General features: G+C 47.1%; 1 protein-coding gene across 1 annotated transcript; it reads left to right on the top strand.

Annotated features, from left to right (window-relative positions):
* Nucleotides 1-1,711: 1,711 nt before the first annotated feature.
* ankef1a (ankyrin repeat and EF-hand domain containing 1a) lies at nt 1,712-16,621 on the top strand (the record flags this gene model as incomplete). The annotated part of the gene is made up of 10 exons (XM_083933953.1): nt 1,712-1,904; nt 4,276-4,437; nt 6,804-7,003; nt 7,115-7,264; nt 7,870-7,993; nt 9,963-10,785; nt 11,646-11,872; nt 12,018-12,136; nt 15,427-15,585; nt 16,478-16,621. 10 exons carry the CDS (start codon nt 1,712-1,714, stop codon nt 16,619-16,621), a joined length of 2,301 nt encoding a protein of 766 aa, XP_083790079.1.
* Nucleotides 16,622-19,386: the final 2,765 nt, after the last annotated feature.

Raw genomic sequence — 19,386 nt, forward strand, 5'->3', positions numbered from 1 at the left:
CTCCTTCTTCTCCACCTCCTCCTCCTTCTTCTCCTCCTCCTCCTCCTCCTTCTTCTCCACCACCTCCTCCTCCTCCTTCTTCTCCTCCTCCTCCTCCTCCTCCTCCTCCTCCTCCTCCTCCTCCTCCTCCTCCTTCTCCACCACCTCCTCCTCCTCCTCCTTCTCCTCCTCCTCCTCCTCCTCCTTCTCCTCCTCCTCCTCCTCCTCCTCCTCCTCCTCCTCCTCCTTCTCCTCCTCCTCCTCCTTCTCCTCCTCCTCCTCCTCCTCCTCCTCCTCCTCCTCCTCCTCCTCCTCCTCCTCCTCCTCCTCCTCCTCCTTCTTCTTCGTCTTCTTTTTTCCGAGCTCAGCAGCTGCGCCTGAACGCAGCATCGAACGCCACCCAAACACGCGCGTGCTGTGGTTTCCCCCCGCGTGCCGTTGCCATGGAGCCGAGTTTGTTTCTGTGGTGCCGCCGACACGAAGTGAAGAGTTGTGCTTTAAAACAAAGTCCAGAAACTTGACATTAAAGTTAGTGACACTTCCCTGGACGCGCTCGGTGATGTGAACAGCGACGTGTCCGGACTTTAAAAGTTACCCGGCACCGTCAGGAGGAACCAAACTGTGGTAAGCTAACGTTCAATTACCTTTAATTACCTTTAATTAGCTTTAATTACCTTAAAGTTAGCTTAAAGTTAGCGTTAACTTAGCTTTGAGTTAGCTTTAACTTAGCTAACGTGTGCTTGTGGGTGTACTGGAGGTTTATCTGTCAGTAAACTGTCTTTTTATCCGTCGTTTATGACTCCAAATGTTTTATTTATAGCGTTTTTGAGGCTTATTTTGGTTCCATTTGTCTTGTTTTTAAAAGAGTAACTGTTGACAGCTAATGTTATTATATTTATTGGAGTTAAATTACACTAATGTTGCTTACTTTAACGTAAATGTGTCATTTTTCAAACGTATAAAAGATGAGTACAGTTACAGAAGTTAAAGCGCAGTTTACTGAAAGACACACATAAAAAATATAAGATTTAAAATATAGAAAAGATTTTTAAACAAATAAAAGGTAATTTATAAGATGTAAGAGATTTAAAACACATAAAAGGTCATTTAAAACACATAAAAGGTCATTTCAAACGTACATTAACGTAAATGTGTTGTTTAGTTGAACTTTTCACAAAGGAAAACGCCACTGAATGTGAAATGTGTCGTTCAGGTGCTTGAAACCTTAAAAAAGTGCTTGAATTTATGATAAAGTGCTTTGAAAATGCTTGAAATTGTATCTGTTTTGCATTTATTTCACAACAAATAGCTATAGAATAGACATTTATGGTGTTCTGAGTAACAATAACTATAATAATGGTTAAAAATAAAGTATTAACCAAAGAAGACAAGGTGAAAGACATAAATATATATACATGTTTAGTGCTAATGTGCATGTAATGGCAGGGGGATTATGGGGGATCAGGGAGACGGCCTGGGGGAAGAGACTGCTTTAGTGTCTGCTGGTCTCGGCGTACAGAGCTCTTCTTCCAGATGTGTGTCTCGGTGCATATACGCGTAAAGCCGTTATCCCGGTTGACCTGGGGGCTCTTGTTGGTTGTTAAGGTGTTTAAAAGTCTCAGATGTAAGACGGTGCTACACCACTGTGCATTAGCACGTATGCCTGCACATTTGTCAGGAAGTCATATCTCTTTTCCTCCTCTTGTTTTTTTAAACTAGCCCATCCGACCCCATGATGAGCGGCAGAGTAGCGGAGGGACGCCTGCAGGTGCTGCAGATCTACCGCCTGCTGCAGTGCGTCCACGAGGGCGACGAGGCCCAGATAGAGAAGATGGTTAACCTCGGGGTGGAAAACCTCATCAATCTCGTTGAGCCAAAGGACGGCACGGGGGTGCTTCACGTGGCCGTTTCAGCCAACAATCACGGTGATGTGCCTCTTCTTTACAGATTATACATCATATACATTCTGTTTAAGGCAATATTAATGTGTACAGCTCATTTCATACCAAGGCAACTCAATGTGCTTTACATAAAGACAAAATGTTTATTTTAAAAATGCATAAAAACACAGTTAAAAGCCGGAGCAAAGGAGAATAAAAAAGTAAAATAAAATCAATTAGATCGAGTTTAAAGACTGTGAATGTTCTCATGTGTCCAGGTCGTCGTTCTCCTCACAGCAATTTCAGTCAAAAGCAACTGGACTTGGTTATTTGGAAAGGAGGACATTTGTGAACAGTCGTTCTTTGAGGTTAGATCGTTGAATGAAGGGATGAAAGGGCAGCATTGTAAACTGGAGATAAGTGGTGTTTCAGACCTCCTCCTCTGGTTAGCGATGGTTTCTCTACTTTTGCATAGATGCTTCTTTTCCTCCTCTTTCAAACCAGGATGTGGACATTGTTGTCATCAAAGGAGTGGGCTTTGAGGTGTGAGTGGGCAGCAGAGTCCAGGCCTGAGGAGTGAGCTCTCCTGTGTTGGGCCGTGCGTTTATGCTCTGGTTGTTTTGTTTCTCCAATGTAAAGATCTTTGCATTCCTCGTTGCATTGGACAGCACAAACCAGGTTGCTTTTGTGGGTGTGTGATGTTCTGTCCTTGGGATGAACTGGTCTCTGTCTGTGCGTGTGTGTGTGTGTGAGTGTGTGTGAGTGTGTTACCGGGTTTGAAACACACAGGGATGCAGTGTTTGTTGAAGGTCCTCCTGAGTTTCTCTGATACCCCAGCCACATACGGGACGACTCTGTTGTTCCTCTTGTTTTCTTTTTCTTTGTCAACCACTTTGGTTTTCTTTCTGGAAGCAGCTGCCGTTTTCACAAAGGTCCAGCTGGGGGGGCACAGGTTGTGAGGGCGCCTCTCAGGTGCTGGGTTCTTTCCCTTGGGCCTGTGAGCTGGGGGTACGTTATCGGCTCTGTGTTGCAGTGTTCTGATAACTCAAAGCTTGTCTTCCAAAGGGTGGTGAGGGTCAAACAGTAGATATTGATCTGTGTGAGTGGGTTTTCTGTATACCCCTATGTGGAGGCTCATTGGAGATTTGGAGATTAAAACGTGCTGAAGAGAGCATGCTGAAGCAATTTCACCCTTTTCAAATCAAGTCATATTTGGTTGCGAACGACATTTGAAAGCAAAGCATTCAGACAGTATGTTTACATGACTGGAATACTGTTTTATTTTCCTGAATTTATGGATTTCATCTTGATCTTCATATTCCTCTGGGTTGACCAGTGTCTCAGAGTTCATGCAGGTGCTTGAAATCCTTGAAAAAGCTCACATTTTAACGTGTTTTCAAGTTGAAAAGTGCTTGAATTTTGGATAAAGTGCTTGAAAATGCTTGAAATTGTATCTGCATTTCTCTCAAAACAAATAGCTCTACGGTAGAGTAGAAATATGATTTCATTTCTAATCCTTCTGGTGTTTAAAACATAAAATCATCTCCTTTGACGTGATTTTAAATGAAAGACAAAAGTGAAATAATAGTTTTCCAAGTATTCCTAGAAATACGTAATTTACCACAACTTTAAGGTGCTGGAAAAGCTTCATAATGCACCTTGAAAGTGCTCGAATTTGACCTTGGTAAAGGTGTACGAACCCTGAGTGTCTTTAGTATTGCACAGGAATCATAAGAGTGCATTTACACAAGACTACCGTATTTTCCGCACTATAAGGCGCCCCTAAAAACCTTCACATGTCTCAAAAGCCGACAGTGCTCCTTATAATCCGGTGCTCCTTATATATGGACCAATATTGAGCCACAACAGGTCTCCAACTACGGTGAGCAGCCGCCGAATCTATTTTCCCCCGTAGAAGAAGTAACGCGCGGTGCATGTTGAGATATACGACTGCGCGAAGCGTGCCGTTTCATTTCCATGTGTGTGTTTGTGTAAAGAGCCCAAAATGGCTCCTGTTAAGAGACACGCTTACGACGCAGAGTTTACACTCAAGGCCATTAGTCACGCAGCAGAACACGGGAATAGAGCAGCAGCCAGAGAGTTTAACATGAACCAATCAATGGTGCCGAAGTGGAGGAAGCAACAAGACGACCTCCCCTGACTGTGTTGTTGACGTTCCCTTTTGCGCAGCTCCATCTAATGGATGCAGAACGTTACCCCAGCCTCCACTGTAGCGTCTGTTCTATGCGCCTTATAATGCGGTGCACCTTATAGTGCGGAGAATACGGTACTCTCCAAATTGTTTGTGAGAGAAATCCAGCAGTGCGTAGATTGTACCGCAAGACAGAACAAAGCATTGTTTCAAAGTGATGTCATTGTCCTCACTGTGTCTCTACTTCTCCTGACGTCTTTACAGACTTGGTCAACTTCCTTCTCTCCCAGGGAGCTCACCCCGACATCCAGGACAAGAAGGGCTGCACCCCGGCCATGTTAGCTGCGGAGCTGGGCAACGACGCCATCGTGGCTCTGCTGGCCCAGAGCCAAGCTGATCTGAGGCTCCTCGACACTGAGGGCAAAGGTGAGCAGCAGCAGCCACGGTCATCCGTCTCTGAGCATGTGCAGATGGTGGGTTCTGGAGGAATGAAAGACTTAGGGGAGAGTAGAGCGGTACATTTATTTGTTAGCTCTAAAGCCCAGTTAAGACCAAAGATCCGCAACGCAAACAACTGTTTTGTAACGTCTCATCTGGACTCAAACCGGCTGACGTCGTCTCCATTGATTCAGCTCATCAAAGCGCCAGCAGCTGGTTTTAAAGCGTGACACACGTCTGTTTCAACAGCCAGTTAACCAATCGGAGGCTCAACGAGAGAGAGAGAGACTAAAAGAGACGGAGAGAGAGAGAGAGAGAGAGAGAGAATCGAGCAATACAGTGAATAAAGAGAGGGAGCGCTGTAATCCAGAACAAATCGTTTTCTCTGTTTCATCTCTATAGAAACGCAGCTGTAGTGAGTTTCTCACTGTCTCTGTCCTCATTTATATTTTATAACGCTACAAATTACATCCAGCTACAAAAAATAGCCTGAAAAGTCGGAAGTACAGAGAGGCATTGCTATGGAGACGATAACCCGTCTCATCTCGACTCCTCTCAACTTTACAGACCTGATATTAAAATCTTTAAATTGAATAATAAAAAACCTGCGCACAAATTAAAGAGTAAAGGTCAGTAACAACTGAGCAGCACTTACTTGAGAGCATTGCGTCTAGGAGCGGTACAGTTGCAGGTCACAGCCCGTTTGGGAGAGGTGGGCTTTTGTAAAGCACGTTTGAGGCCTACGGCGGTTCTGAGGTCATTTCCTGTGCGCCTGTTGGGACGTAGAAAAAAGGAGGGACCATGCGCGGACAATTCAAACAATGGCGGTGAAAGGTTCACGTTGGTGTGATGCGGAGGTGGAGTGTTTACTGCAGATTTGGTCGATGAAAAGATTCAAAAACAGTCGACAAGACGCACAAAAACTCTGAGGTCTACGGAAAGATCTGGAAACAAAGCCACGCATCGCCATGACGTCATCAATGCGTGTGACGTGTTACGGCGTGATGACGTATAGGCAGCAAGAAGCATTCTCCGAGGCCCAGGTAGTGTGAGTACAAACGGGCCTGGAGGGGGGGACAAGGACCCTAAAGCACGGGGCACGGGACGGAGGCACAGTGGGAGGGCGCCCTCAGTTATGATTCACACCAGACAACTGGACATTTTAAAACTCTGAATAAAACTCATATATAGTGAGCAAAGATGCACCTATAATGTCACTGAGTATGTGGCTTCAGTGATGAGAGGTAATGGAGCAGCCTCCATCTCATTAATGTATTCTCATCTGAGCCCGAAGTGTTGATTTCACAAATAGAGTTGTTTTCCATCTCAAATTAGAGCGGCGGGTTCGTCCTGAATGCCTCGCCTTGTCTTACAGCTCATGAAAATGCATGCTGCTCCTGTTCAGATATTGATGAGGAGGAGGTATCCAGGACAACTCCAATCACTGAGCCTAAAGTTCTTCTCCAGGACCTTTTTTAAACCAATTATGATAATGACCGCAATTACAGTGCGTCCGTGCGGGGCTTCAATTACTGCAAATGGCTCCCTTATGAGAGCGAGTGAAGGAGAGCAAGAGTGCACGAGTTAGGAGGAAAGGTATTTGTGTGCATGAATACATGCCTCTGTAGAATATATATACTGTATGTTGCATGTGTTATGTCTGTGCCCGATCGTGTGTGTGTGTGTGTGTGTGTGTGTGTGTGTGAGTGTGAAATCACACGGGTACATTTAATTACAGATCAGCCTCAAATGGTGATCCTCTCCTGTGAAACACGCTGTGTAACCTGATATCGTCCTGTACTCCCCAGGGACTGTTTGAGCCCAGTCTCAACACTCACAGCCAAGCCTTTCCCCAGTGGGCTGAGTGTCAGTCTGTTTTACCTTCTGTGTTATAAAGGGCTCAGTGTCAGTAGTCACACTTTTGCCTGTTTGCACATGTACGCACGCTCGTGCTCGTACACGTGCAAACGTGCTTTACAAAAGCCCACCTCTTCCAAACGGGCCGTGGACGGCAAGCGTGCCGCTCCTAGACGCGGTACGGTTGCACTCACACTGATCAAAGGAACCAGACTTTAGCCGTGAAACGTCCTGGGGCACGGCACGGAGCAATAGTGGGAGTGCGCCTTTAAACTATGAAGTGGACTTGATGTGGAGCTCTCTGTTGAGTTTCAAAAAGGCCTTGGAATGGAAAATAATTAAGGATCCGGGTTATCTTATCTTAATGGGTTGTATAGGATAGGCATTAAAACCATTCATTCATATTATGATTTTTTCCTTGATGTAACTCCAAAGCTGAATGTCAGTCACATGTATCTTCCATTTGCCTTAATCCCCGTGTCTGTGTCTCTCCTCAGGTGTGCTGTTCTACTGTATCTACCCCACCAAGGGCCACACCCGCTGCCTGCAGGTGGCACTGAAACACCAGGCAGACGTTAACAACATGTCCGTGCAGGGGACTCACGTCTTCCAGTTGATGTGTGAAAAAGCCTCCGAGTGCACCAGCATGTGCCTCATCATGCTGGGTGGAGGGGCAGACCCCAACGCAACAAACCAGGTTAAGCTCATCCTTTGAATACGCATCATAGTGTATGCAGCTGAGAGGTTCTATATGCACTTTGTTAAACCTAAGACTGACTCTTTCCCTCTCTCTCCGCTCCTTCTTCAGAAAACCGGCGTCACAGCCTTGATGGAGGCAGCCAAAGCAGGCTCCCTGTCGCTTGTTAGAGCCATTCTCAAGACCGGGGGAAACCCAAACGCCCTGGATCGAAAGCGCCTCACAGCAGTACACTATGCTGCCATGGGGGGCTTTTTTGAGGTGAAGTATCTGGTCACCCAATGCCACTTAGGGCGCATTCACACTGTCCATCCGTACCGTGCCCAAATATACATGTACGAGCACGAGCACGGGGCCTACGGCGGTTCTGAGGTCATTTCCTGTGCGCCTGTTGGGACGTAGAAAAAAGAAGGAGGGACCATGCACGGACATTTAAAACAATGACGGCGAAAGGTTCGCGTTGGTGTGATGCGGAGGTGGAGTGTTTACTGCAGATTTGGTCGATGAAAAGATTCAAAAACAGTCGACAAGACGCACAAAAACTCTGAGGTCTACGGAAAGATCTGGAAACAAAGCCACGCATCGCCATGACGTCATCAATGCGTGTGACGTGTTACGGCGTGATGACGTATAGGCAGCAAGAAGCATTCTCCGAGGCCCAGGTAGTGTGAGTACAAACGGGCCTGGAGGGGGGGACAAGGACCCTGATCCACGGGGCACGGCACGGAGGAACAGTGGGCTACTACATTTAGTTTTCAAAATTTCAAACTCAAATCGCAGTTACTATTGGTATCAGTGGGATTGAGGATTGAGGATTGAGGATCGTGTTGTTGATGTGCTGCTCTGTGCTCTTTCATGCCTCCCAGTTGATTCAGGCGTTGTCTGCGTACTCAGCAGACATGGGCGTGATCAACTTAGAGGACTGCACGCCGCTGCACTACGCTGCTGCCACGGGCGACGCCAACTGCTGCAAGTTCCTGGCACAGAGAGGTGCTGTGAGAGAGTCTGACCATAACAGGCATTGTGACGTCAATACGAGATTTATTTTATTTATTCATAACCTTTATTTAAACTTGGGAATATATTGAGGAGCAACCTCATTTGCAATATGGCCGAGATAAAAATACAACACAGCAAATGTGAAATATCAGAAAAATAAAGTGACACAGAATAATAAAAACAGAGAAATCCAGTTAAAAACAGGAGCAGTTAGAAGTGAAATCAGATGCAGTTATGGATTTAAAATCGTCCCGATGAGAAGAGCGTGGGATGTTTCAGGTAGTTTTGCAGGTGCACAGTAAGAAGAGAGGGAACCTGTAGTGTGAGCCGGTCTTTTCAGCGTGTAGGATGAAAACTTGCATTCAAAGATACTAAAGAGTTTATAAAGGATGGTAAGAGACCAGTGAGAGCTTTAAAAAAAACAACAAATCCAGCTTCAATCACGCCTGTCAGCTTTAGCACACAGGTCACAGTGATGAGTGATGTCGTTGTCGCCTGTAATAAATCTCAGGGCTGAATGATGCACAGAGTCAAGTGTAGAAGTGTAGCTCACGCATGCGTGTATAACACGTCCCCATAATCTAAAACTGACTCAAGAAGTGTCTCCCTGCAGTGAAGAGGAAAGGAGGATTTGTTTATGTAAAAGAAACTTTGTTGTCATGAACGGTTCAGAGATGACACACAAAAAGAGAGGACCCAAAACAGACACGGGCACGGAGTAAAAGTACAAACTAATATTTAATTAACTATAAACACAACGCTAAACACTACAGGGGAAAACAGGAAATACAAATGAGGAGACGGTCGAGGGAAAAACAGGAACGAGGAGACGGACGGGAAACAGGAACACGGGAAACTACGGAGAGAGAGAGAAACAAACACGATTAGAGTAAACTTAACGACGGGGAGCGTGATAACCACAATGAGAAAGGGGACGCTAATCGGGGGAAATAGTTTACCGATGAAGGAATACAACGGTCCGGCGCTGCATGCCTGTCAGCATAAGTAGTCTGCCAGGTGATCAGCGTAACAGGCTGCAGCTTAGGGGAACGCCTACCGGACCTAGACAACAGGAAACGAGAGGGGACACACACATGCAGGGAAACACAGACAGAGGGAGACAAACTCAAACAAAAAGGGAGAGAGGAGGGACTGACAGAGCCGAGTCTTGACACTTTTATTCGTCTTAGTTTTGTCAGATAAAGTAAAGCAAAGAAGCCCCAGGGTCAGGAGAGGCGCTCTATTTTTGTAGTTTTATGTTGCAAGTTAATATCTCTATTTCGATTCATGCAGCAGCAAATAAAATGTTCTTCTCGTTGGTCGAGTATTTGACAAATAAAAAAAGAGAGTCAGAGAATATGCAGGTGCAAACACAGTCCCAAAGTAAGAGAGGTTTATTCAAGATTCAAGATTCAAGATTCATCTCCATCTCATCTTCAGCCTCTTATCCGGGGTCGGGTCTCAGGGGGCAGCAGCTTTAGCAGGGGACCCCAAACTTCCCTTTCCCGGGCCACATTAACCAGCTCTAACTGGAGGATCCTGAGGCGTTCCCAGGCCAGTGTGGAGATCTAATCTCTCCACCTGGTCCTGGGTCTTCCTCGAGGCCTCCTCCCAGCTGGACGTGCCTGGAACACCTCCCTAGGGAGGCGCCCAGGGTTCATCCTTACCAGATGATCCTGAACCATTCAAGATTCAAGAAGCTTTAAATGATTGTGCAACAGTTTCAATACAAAGATGAAAGGATCAGAGTAACAATAAGCTAACATAAAATAAATCAAACAGTAACTAAATGTGACAGAGTGCAGCAGACATTGTGGTTAAACGCAGGTTTATACAATATGCAACAATACGTGAGCGTGCAGTTTAGCAGCAGATTAAAATAAAATAAGCACAAACTAAAGAAGTGATAACAGTGTTAAAGTGTAGCAGCATTTCTTACCTTGCTCTGCTCTGTGTTCAGGTTGTAACCCTAAACTGAAGAACCAGGAGGGTTCGCTGCCACGTCAGATCGCCAAAGACGCCGGTCACAAAGCAGCAGCCAAGGAGCTGAAGAAAGCAGAGCGGCAGCAGGGGAAAGGAAACAAAACCGACGGTGCCGTCCCCACGTCAGACCTGTGGGCCCTCACCCTCCATGACTGGTCTTACGAGTACGAGACCGAGTTACGGCAAGCATTCGGGGACAAATCAGACGCAGCTACCACAGAAATGTTTATTTCAGTGTTACAAGAACTCAAAGCTCCCGTTGAGCTCGAGCAGCTCCACGTAGTCATCTCAGCCCATGAGAAGGGAGGAGAGGGCTGTATCAACATTAATGATTTCATCAAAGGTGTCAAGTACATCAAGAAACCGTTCCTCCTCGCCTCGTATATGCCTAAAAAGAAAAAGGGAGAAAAGGGAGGAAAAGGGGGTAAAAAGAAGGGGAAATTCGTCCTCCCCGTGCCCGTTTGCACCCTCCCGCCAGAGCTTAAGCCTCGGCGACCAGACGGAGGCCCGCCCCACTTCATGATTGAGACATACTACAACTGCTCAGACATCCGTCGATTCGACCACGATCACCCGCCGGAGCATCCCATAATGAATGACTCTGGATGGTACATGGAAAAGCCAGCGAAGGTCTACGTCAATATCAACTACTGTGTAAAAAGTGGAGACCTGGAGTCGCTCGACCTCGCTCTCAATCAGGGGGTTCCCGTCGATGTTCAGGATCAGTTTTACAAGACCCCGCTGATGGTGGCCTGCTCCAGTGGCAACTACGAGGTGGCTCAGTACCTCCTCAGTCAGGGGTGAGAGAGATCATCCTTCCTGTTTGGTTTTCCACTGTACCACTGTAGCAACACAGACAGGCTAGTTCCGTCCGCCAGCTAGTAACTGTATCTGTGAAGGTTAATAATATATTATCTGTAAGATTTAAGTCAAGTTAAAGACAAACAATCGACAGAAACGCAAATATACTGTGTTTTTAATGATACCCTGAGACTGCTGTTAACTTGACTGGAAGAGGTGCACAGATCAGATTCAGTGTTGATGTGTTAAGCCCAGTTCAGACCAAAGGTTGCAGGTAAATTGCAGCAGTGTGAATTAGCTTGTTTCGTCTGGACTCAAACTGTCTGACGTGTCACCTGTGACTAAGCTCGTCAAGTCTCCAGCAGCTGGTTTTAGCCCCTCAACAGTCGATCAGCTCATAACAGAGTCCGCTGGTCAAGCCACTTGCACACTGTCAGTTGGTCGAAATGGCAGTTTTGTACGAAGGCTCATCAAGCGTGCAAGAGACGGTGAGAGAGGGTCGAACAAGCTATACCCTTAATAGGCAGAGGGAGCGTTGAGAGCAAAGCAGTGAATCAGGGAAATAAAACAGTATTTTCAACGTTTCATCACAGCTGTATTAAGTCTCTCACTGTATCGTCCTCATTGTGTTTTTATGATGCTTCAAATATCCCGCTCCATCAAAAGTCAGAAATAGAATCGAAGTGCAGAGAGTTGTTGCTTTGGAGATGATACGTCGTCTCGTCTGCAGGTTTCAGATTGTTTCAGACCTGCACGTTGCAAACAGTTGCAAGTTTCAACTCGTCTCATTGCAAATGTTAGGCCAGTGCCCCTGAACCGGGACGCCGACACACCACGATAACACGTCTCTTCCCGACAGGGCGGATGTGAATGTGCGTGACCAGTTCTTCTGGACGCCCCTCCACCATGCGGCTCACGGCGGCCACGTGGAACTCATTGAACTTCTGGTGGAGGCAAAGGCCACCGTAGACGTTCGGGCCCTCAATGGAGGCACGCCTCTCATGAGGGCCATTGAGAGCTCTCGACCCTCCTGTGTGGACTTCCTCATCAAGGCGGGTGCCAGTGTTAACGCAGAGAACAAGAAAGGTTCGACTGTACAGCGGAAATATATCGAAGATTACCATTTGTGCCACTGTGTTTGGTTTAAAATGCACTTTATGAATTCATAATATGGATGGCTAACACTGTGACGTCACTGTTATATTATTGACTGTATTTTATTTTCCTACAGAACAAAACTGCCTCGACATCGCCAGAGCTTTCGCAGACTCCAGGATAATCGACTTGGTCAAAGACAAGATGGATTCTCTCCCTAAAGCAAAGGAGACGAAGGGAAAGGGGGGCAAAAAGGTACCAAAGTAACTCCATTAAAGGCTTTTCACCGGCCACAAACGTATTAAAGTCTTATGGCTTCAAAACTGTCCTGTTTTGTGTTTGCGTGAAATGAAAAGTTCTCTCTGTTTTCTATTTAATGTTCGAATGTTCTGGTTTGAATCCCTGCTGGGGCCCTTCTGTGTGGAGTCTGCATGTTCTCCCCGTGTCTGCGTGGGTTTTCTCCGGGTTCTCCGGTTTCCTCCCACAGTCCAAAGACGTGCAGGTGTTCGGTTCATTGATGACTCTAAATCACCCGTAGGTGTGAATGGTTGTCTGTCTCTGTTCGTCTCTATGTGTCCTGTGATAGACTGGCGTCCTGTCCAGGGTGGACCCCGCCTCACGCCCAATGTCCGCTGCGATCAGCTCCAGCACCCCCGTGACCCTGATAGGGACAAGCGGTTGAAGATGAATCAATGAACTTGAAAAGGTTGAGGGTTTTGGTCTTTTTACGAGCCCTGTTTGCATCGATTTTATAACAAAATATGAGTTTTCAGACTCAGCTTCCGCCGATCCTTCCCCATTTCATATTTAGCATCCCTGTTTTAACTGCTGTAAACAAATGCAATCACGATTTATGGTTGAAACGTAGCAGTAGCAAGTGTTTTTGTATTTTAAAGGCTTTATAAAGGCGTTTTTCCCCCTAACAGCACTGTTTTTGAGTTGTCAGGGGGTAAAAAAGGGGGTACGTTACCACTGGTTTAGATGATGGTAGCAGGTAGCCTCTGCGCAGCATCAGTGTGAATATAGTGAAAGTAGTGTAAAAGTGTCAATATGTGACTGGAGGTCTCCCAATCTGTTTCTTCTATGTCAGGGGGGTCAAACTGATCCAGTAAAGTACCGCTGTGGCTGCAGGTTTTCAGTCCAACCAATCAAAAACACACCTGATCCAACAAGTCAACTGTGTGAAGACAGTTCAGGTGATCGAGTAAGTCGAGTCAGGTGTGTTTTTGCTTGGTTGGACTGAAAACCTGCAGCCACAGCGACTCTTTACTGGATCAAGTTTGACACATGTGTTCTATGTGATCCAGCTTCTTCCTTCCTTCAGCGTTAGAAACCTAAGCCTGTAAAGAAAGCTGATAACTGTGAGGCAGCAACTTGCAAGTAAATTAGACCAGGTGTGTTACGTTTCAACTAGAACTAGTTCGCACATCTCTTTGCATTTCCTACGATCAGGCTCAACTCCCACTAAAGGTATGGATTCTGCCATTAGGGCTCTGAAAGTAGCAGGTGGTACTGTAGCACAAACACATAAGGATTATTGACAGTACAATAAAGCTCCAAGCAGCAATTCTGGGGGGCATCTAGTAAGGATGAACCCTGGGCGCCTCCCTAGGGAGGTGTTCCAGGCACGTCCAGCTGGGAGGAGGCCTCGGGGAAGACCCAGGACCAGGTGGAGAGATTAGATCTCCACACTGGCCTGGGAACGCCTCAGGATCCCCCAGTTAGAGCTGGTTAATGTGGCCCAGGAAAGGGAAGTTTGGGGTCCCCTGCTGGAGCTGCTGCCCCCGAGACCCGACCCCGGATAAGAGGCTGAAGATGAGATGAGATGAAGAGAGCGTCCATCACACAGAATAGATTGCACACGGGTAGAATATGAAGCGGTCGACCCATCCCATTGATCTAACTGAGGAAGGCACAGAGGCGATATAGCTCACTTCCTGTTCCTGCTCATGCACTGGTCTGCAATAAATAACTATAAATGTTGCAGAAACTTGCTCACTATGAGAAACTGATCCGCCTATTTAACTTCCGTCCACTGTGACTTACGAGCACGCCGTTCACTGTAAATAATGCATGCGCCCTCAAGTCAGAGTGCATTGAACCTGGATACTTATCACATCTACGTTCGTGTGTAAGTTTTAATGGTCTGACTTGGTAAAAATGGGAATACTGTAAATGAGACTGAGTCAAATGTAAAATATGGTCCTAATCCCTGTGTTTCTAACCAGCTATCGTAAACGTTTCACAGTGGATCGCTGTAAATGTGAAACTACGTCTGTGTATCTTTAAACCTATTGGTTTGACTGAACCAGTGTCTTATCCATTTGTAACTTCATCATTTTTTTAATGAAGTGATTTTTCTCTACACAAAGTCTTTGCTGCTAAATTCATTTGCACGTCAGCTGAATTTTATGGGATTTCAAAATTCTCATCATTATTATGGCTTTGATTTAAAGAGCGTCTTTCTCAGAGCTCAAGGTGCTTTACAGAGTCCAGGTTCATTCACACAGACACACACGGTGCTGGTAAACTACGTAGTAGTCACAGCTGCCCTGGGGCAGACTGACGGAAGCGTGGCAGCCAATCAGCGCCTTCGGCCCCTCGACCACCTCCTCAATCATACGGCAGTCACACACATTCACACGAGGCAAGGTCCGACCCTTCGGACATTGGCCAACTCGCTCTACCAACTGAGCCACAGTCGCCCAACAACAATCCATAGTAAGAGCAGGAAAAGGACTTTTAAAGTTGAAAGTTTATCCATTCTTTACTTTACTGTTAATGTCCAACCAGTAACACAGGATTTCTAACAAATGCGGGGATGGCAGCGCTGCGTGTCTGCTCCGTGCTCAGCCGTCCGTCGTTATCCACCGACTGCGTCTGTGGTCTGCAGCGGTGCGGCTGTGACGAACACCTGCAGCTGTGATTCTACTATGGTTAAGTACAATATTGCGAGCACTGTGGCTTTTGTTTTTTAACTAACCGGATGTTTTATATGTTTCAATTGAGGGCCAGAGGCTAGCTGTCACTCAAGAGGCCACGCCCCTAATTATTCATAAACTTTAACCTCCAATAAAATAAAATCTAGCCCCTCCCCCTCAGTGTTGTCATGGAGATCTGATCTAAACACACAGACTAGAATGTTCTTTTGTCCTTAAACAGGTTTAATAATGCTGTGTAAACGGCTGTTTAACATGGGGCTCAATGAGAAACTGCTCTGTTATGAAACCTGCCCCTAGTGGACACTCAGAGAACTGACGCTGACGGAGCTTCCTGATTGTATTAAACAGGAAGTCGCTGTGGTGGGGGCTTGATCCTGATGCAGCCAAACCTTTCCAGATGTTTGTAACTCTCTCTCTCTCTCTCTCTCTCTCTCTCTCTCTCTCTCTCTCTCTCTCTCTCTCTCTCTCTCTCTCTCTCTCTCTCTCTCTCTCTCTCTCTCTCTCTCTCTCTCTCTCTCTCTCTCTCTCTCTCTCTCTCTCTCTCTCTCTCTCTCTCTCTCTGAGTTGTAGTAACTGCACTGCACATCTTGGTGTTTCCCACAGATTGTCGCTGCAGAAGGTGCAGTGCGAGCAGAGACGTCGACTGCTACAACAGCAGGGAAGACTCCTCTTCTGAAGGATTCAAAGAGCGTCATCCTGCAAAACACCAGGATCACTACGGGGAAAACCAACGCTGTGGATATCTCCTTTGTGCCAAAGACGGTAAGGCCCATCACCATCTACTGCAGGCTGCCTCCACATAACTTAACATAAGTTATTACTTCCTGTCTGATCATGCCATTGAAACAAACAAATATATATAAACATGCCGACATTTTAAACTGCTGAACAGGGTCAACATGCAAATAAAAGTTATGTTTCAACAACATTTTCCAACATCAACACGTTTCCGGCCCCAAAAAAATAAAATAATTTAAAGTTGTACTCCATAAGATTTGAGATTTGTTGCTTCTAGCGCCCTCTGTGGCCTGTCAGATGTAACTGCAGGCGAGGCTGTTCTTTCAGAGCCTCCATCTTGTCACGTTCAAGGTCACTATGTGTGTGTTTTGCTCTTTTGTAAACTGTATTCATGACCGAAAGAACCAGGTCGCGGGTACAAGCGTGTGAAATGTGTTTCCTCAGGAGGGGGTCTGGAGTCTCCCTTAGAGAGAGGGGGAGAAGTTCAGCATCCGTGAGGAACTCGGAGTAGAGCCGCTGCTCCTTTGTGTTGAAAGGAGCCAGTTGAGGTGGTTCAGGATCATCTGGTAAGGATGAACCCTGGGCGCCTCCCTAGGGAGGTGTTCCAGGCACGTCCAGCTGGGAGGAGGCCTCGGGGAAGACCCAGGACCAGGTGGAGAGATTAGATCTCCACACTGGCCTGGGAACGCCTCAGGATCCCCCAGTTAGAGCTGGTTAATGTGGCCCGGGAAAGGGAAGTTTGGGGTCCCCTGCTAAAGCTGCTGCTTCCGAGACCCGACCCCGGATAAGAGGCTGAAGATGATAAGAAAAGCAGTGGTGTTGGGGCACACATCACTTCAGTACTGTACCCAACGTACCAAGTAGTCGCACATAGTTCTCTGTGTAGATCTTTTCAGGACTTGTCTGTGTGTCTCAGGTTTGGGGGAAGCCGCCCACCACCAGCCAGCTGATGTCAAAGATCGAGAGAAGGAAGGAGCTTTTATCACTCGAGGTGGACTTTGACGACTTCATGATGCCTTTCAGCCAGAACGTTCAGAGGAAAACGCTGGACTCAGACTAGAGTGAAGGGACGTAAGGTAGCAAGAGACACATTCTGGATTTTCTGGCTGTTCACCCGTAACAATCATGCAGAACGGATTTACTTCTTTAAAAATCACTTTTCATTACAGCTGCTTTGATCAGCAGAGCTAGACATCATGTTACTAAACCTCTCTGTTGTTACTGTTGGCAGGTAGTGTCAGAACAAGTAACATGTATCTTTTTATCAAGAGTGGAATCTGCTTTCGCACCATCCAGTACTACGCAGAATACCCACAATGCTCAGCAGGAACTGTTTGTATCATGTCAAAGAAAACAACAGATGTTTATTTGTCAACACACTGGAACACAAACTGAATATAAATATTTTGTTTATAAATACAAAATTGATCGCTTCTGTAATTACTGCCCCCCCCCCCCACATCTGCTGTACTACCTGAAGGCCAGGTGAGCCCCCCCACCTGCTGTACTACCTGAAGGCCAGGTGAGCCCCCCACCTGCTGTACTACCTGGAGGCCAGGTGAGCCCCCCACTAGGTGAGCCCCCCACCTGCTGTACTACCTGAAGGCCAGGTGAGCCCCCCACTAGGTGAGCCCCCCACCTGCTGTACTACCTGAAGGCCAGGTGAGCCCCCCACTAGGTGAGACCCCCACCTGCTGTACTACCTGAAGGCCAGGTGAGCCCCCCACTAGGTGAGCCCCCCACCTGCTGTACTACCTGAAGGCAAGGTGAGACCTCCCCAACACAGGTGAGCCCCCCCACCTGCTGTACTACCTGAAGGCCAGGTGAGAGCCCCCCCCCACCTGCTGTACTACCTGAAGGCCAGGTGAAACCCCCCCCACACAGGTGAGCCCCCCTCCTGCTGTACTACCTGAAGGCCAGGTGAGCCCCCCCACCTGCTGTACTACCTGAAGGCCAGGTGACCCCCCCCCCCCCACCTGCTGTACTACCTGAAGGCCAGGTGAGCCCCCCCACCTGCTGTACTGCCTGAAGGCCAGGTGAGCTCCCCCACCTGCTGTACTACCTGAAGGCCAGGTGAGCCCCCCCCCACACAGGTGAGCCCCCCTCCTGCTGTACTACCTGAAGGCCAGGTAGGGAAGGCCTGAAGGCCCCTCACCATTGTTTTAAGACACTATTGAACATTATAAATATCATAATAGGGCCACTGAAGTATTGACCAGATTGCACTTCTTCAGTGTAACCTGGTCGAATGATCCAAGCCGTTAATGGGCAGATAGATGTTGATTAAGTATAAAAAGACTGTGGATGTTCTCATGTGTCCAGGTCGTCGTTCTCCTCAAAGCAATTTCAGTCAAAAGCAACTGGACTTGGTTCTTTGTCTAGGAAGACGTTTCACCTCTCATCCAAGAGGCTTCATCAGTTCATGTACGCAGCTGACCAGGCTGGGACTGGACCAGGACCAGGACCAGGCTGGGACTGGACCAGGACCAGGCTGGCACCAGGACCAGGACCAGGACCAGGACCAGGACCAGGCTGGGACTGGTATCCAAAGTATCCAAAAAAGAACAGTTTCACAGCCTGTGGATAGATTCAAACATTGAGCAGAGTATAGGGGACAAGGCTCTACTGTCAGAACATGCTGCAGTTAGGAGGTTGGTTAAATCCGTCCCCTGACTCTGCAGAGGCTAGAGCTGCAGTGAGAGACAGGTAGAGCCTTTTAGAAGTTGCAGGAGGAAGATGCTGAGCAGAGGAGGAGACAGAGGCTCACATGATGGATGCCTGATCTCTGTTTGTTTGTTTTCGTTCTTTTACATTTACTCCAAACTAAATGCTTAACTCTTACTCTGTATGCAGCCAGAGACTCACTCAGTTTAATGGTCACTTTGCCTCCTCAATGCTGATTTCACTACAGCAAAACATCGAGCTGCCGGCTGAAACGACATGCTCTCCAGTCGGGTGTAGTTCCACGTTGAAACCAGCGCGTGGCGCTGTTTGGCAACTTAGCATTGCAGGGGTTTGGTTGTTTATGAAGCTCAGGGAACAGAAAACTTAGAGGGAGCTCTTGTGTTTCTAGCACAGAAAGACATCAAAATGGCAGCCATGTGTGTTTACTGCTCTGGTTTGCGACGCTTGCTTTGAATCAGGAATGTTCCACTCACATATTAATGAGAAGAGGATATTGATACCCCTATAAGATTAATAATTCACCTTCAATTCCCATGTGTTATGTGTGCCTTGATGATATGATTGCATGAATGGCTTCAGAGTGGCTGAACAGTGTACGGGTCATATTTTAGGTGTTGATATCTTGATATAAGACTTTTCCTGTGATTAATGACGCATTGATGCACACTCCCATCATCACCACCACCACCATCGGCAGATCAAATTAGATTTCAGTGTCCTCTAGGTCCCTGGGGACGCAGTTATATAATCAAATATACAGGCGGGAGGGGGGGGGGGAGTGGCTTTGAGGTTCATAACAGGGCCGGGATTGTTTAAATATACATTCACAACACCACTGATGACAAGGATGTGGAGACAGGCAGGGGATGAGAGAGAGGAGAGGAGGAGAGGAGGTAGAGGAGGCAGAAAGACCCACGCAGATATTTAATGATATACGGAGAGAGAGAGACACCGAGGCGGCGAATAGAGAGAGAGAAACATCCATGAAACCCCAGCAGAGCCATTCATGGTGAGGCGAGAGAGGCGAGAGAAGGGGAGGCGAAAGGACACGAGGATAGGACAGCAGAGGGGGTGGGAGGATGGGGATGAGAGAGCAGCCGAGGGTGACTCAGAAGACGGGGAGGGAGCGCGGCGGAGGAG

Source organism: Echiichthys vipera (genome assembly GCF_963691815.1).
Source record: "Echiichthys vipera genome assembly, chromosome: 19".
Lineage (NCBI taxonomy): Eukaryota > Metazoa > Chordata > Actinopteri > Perciformes > Trachinidae > Echiichthys > Echiichthys vipera.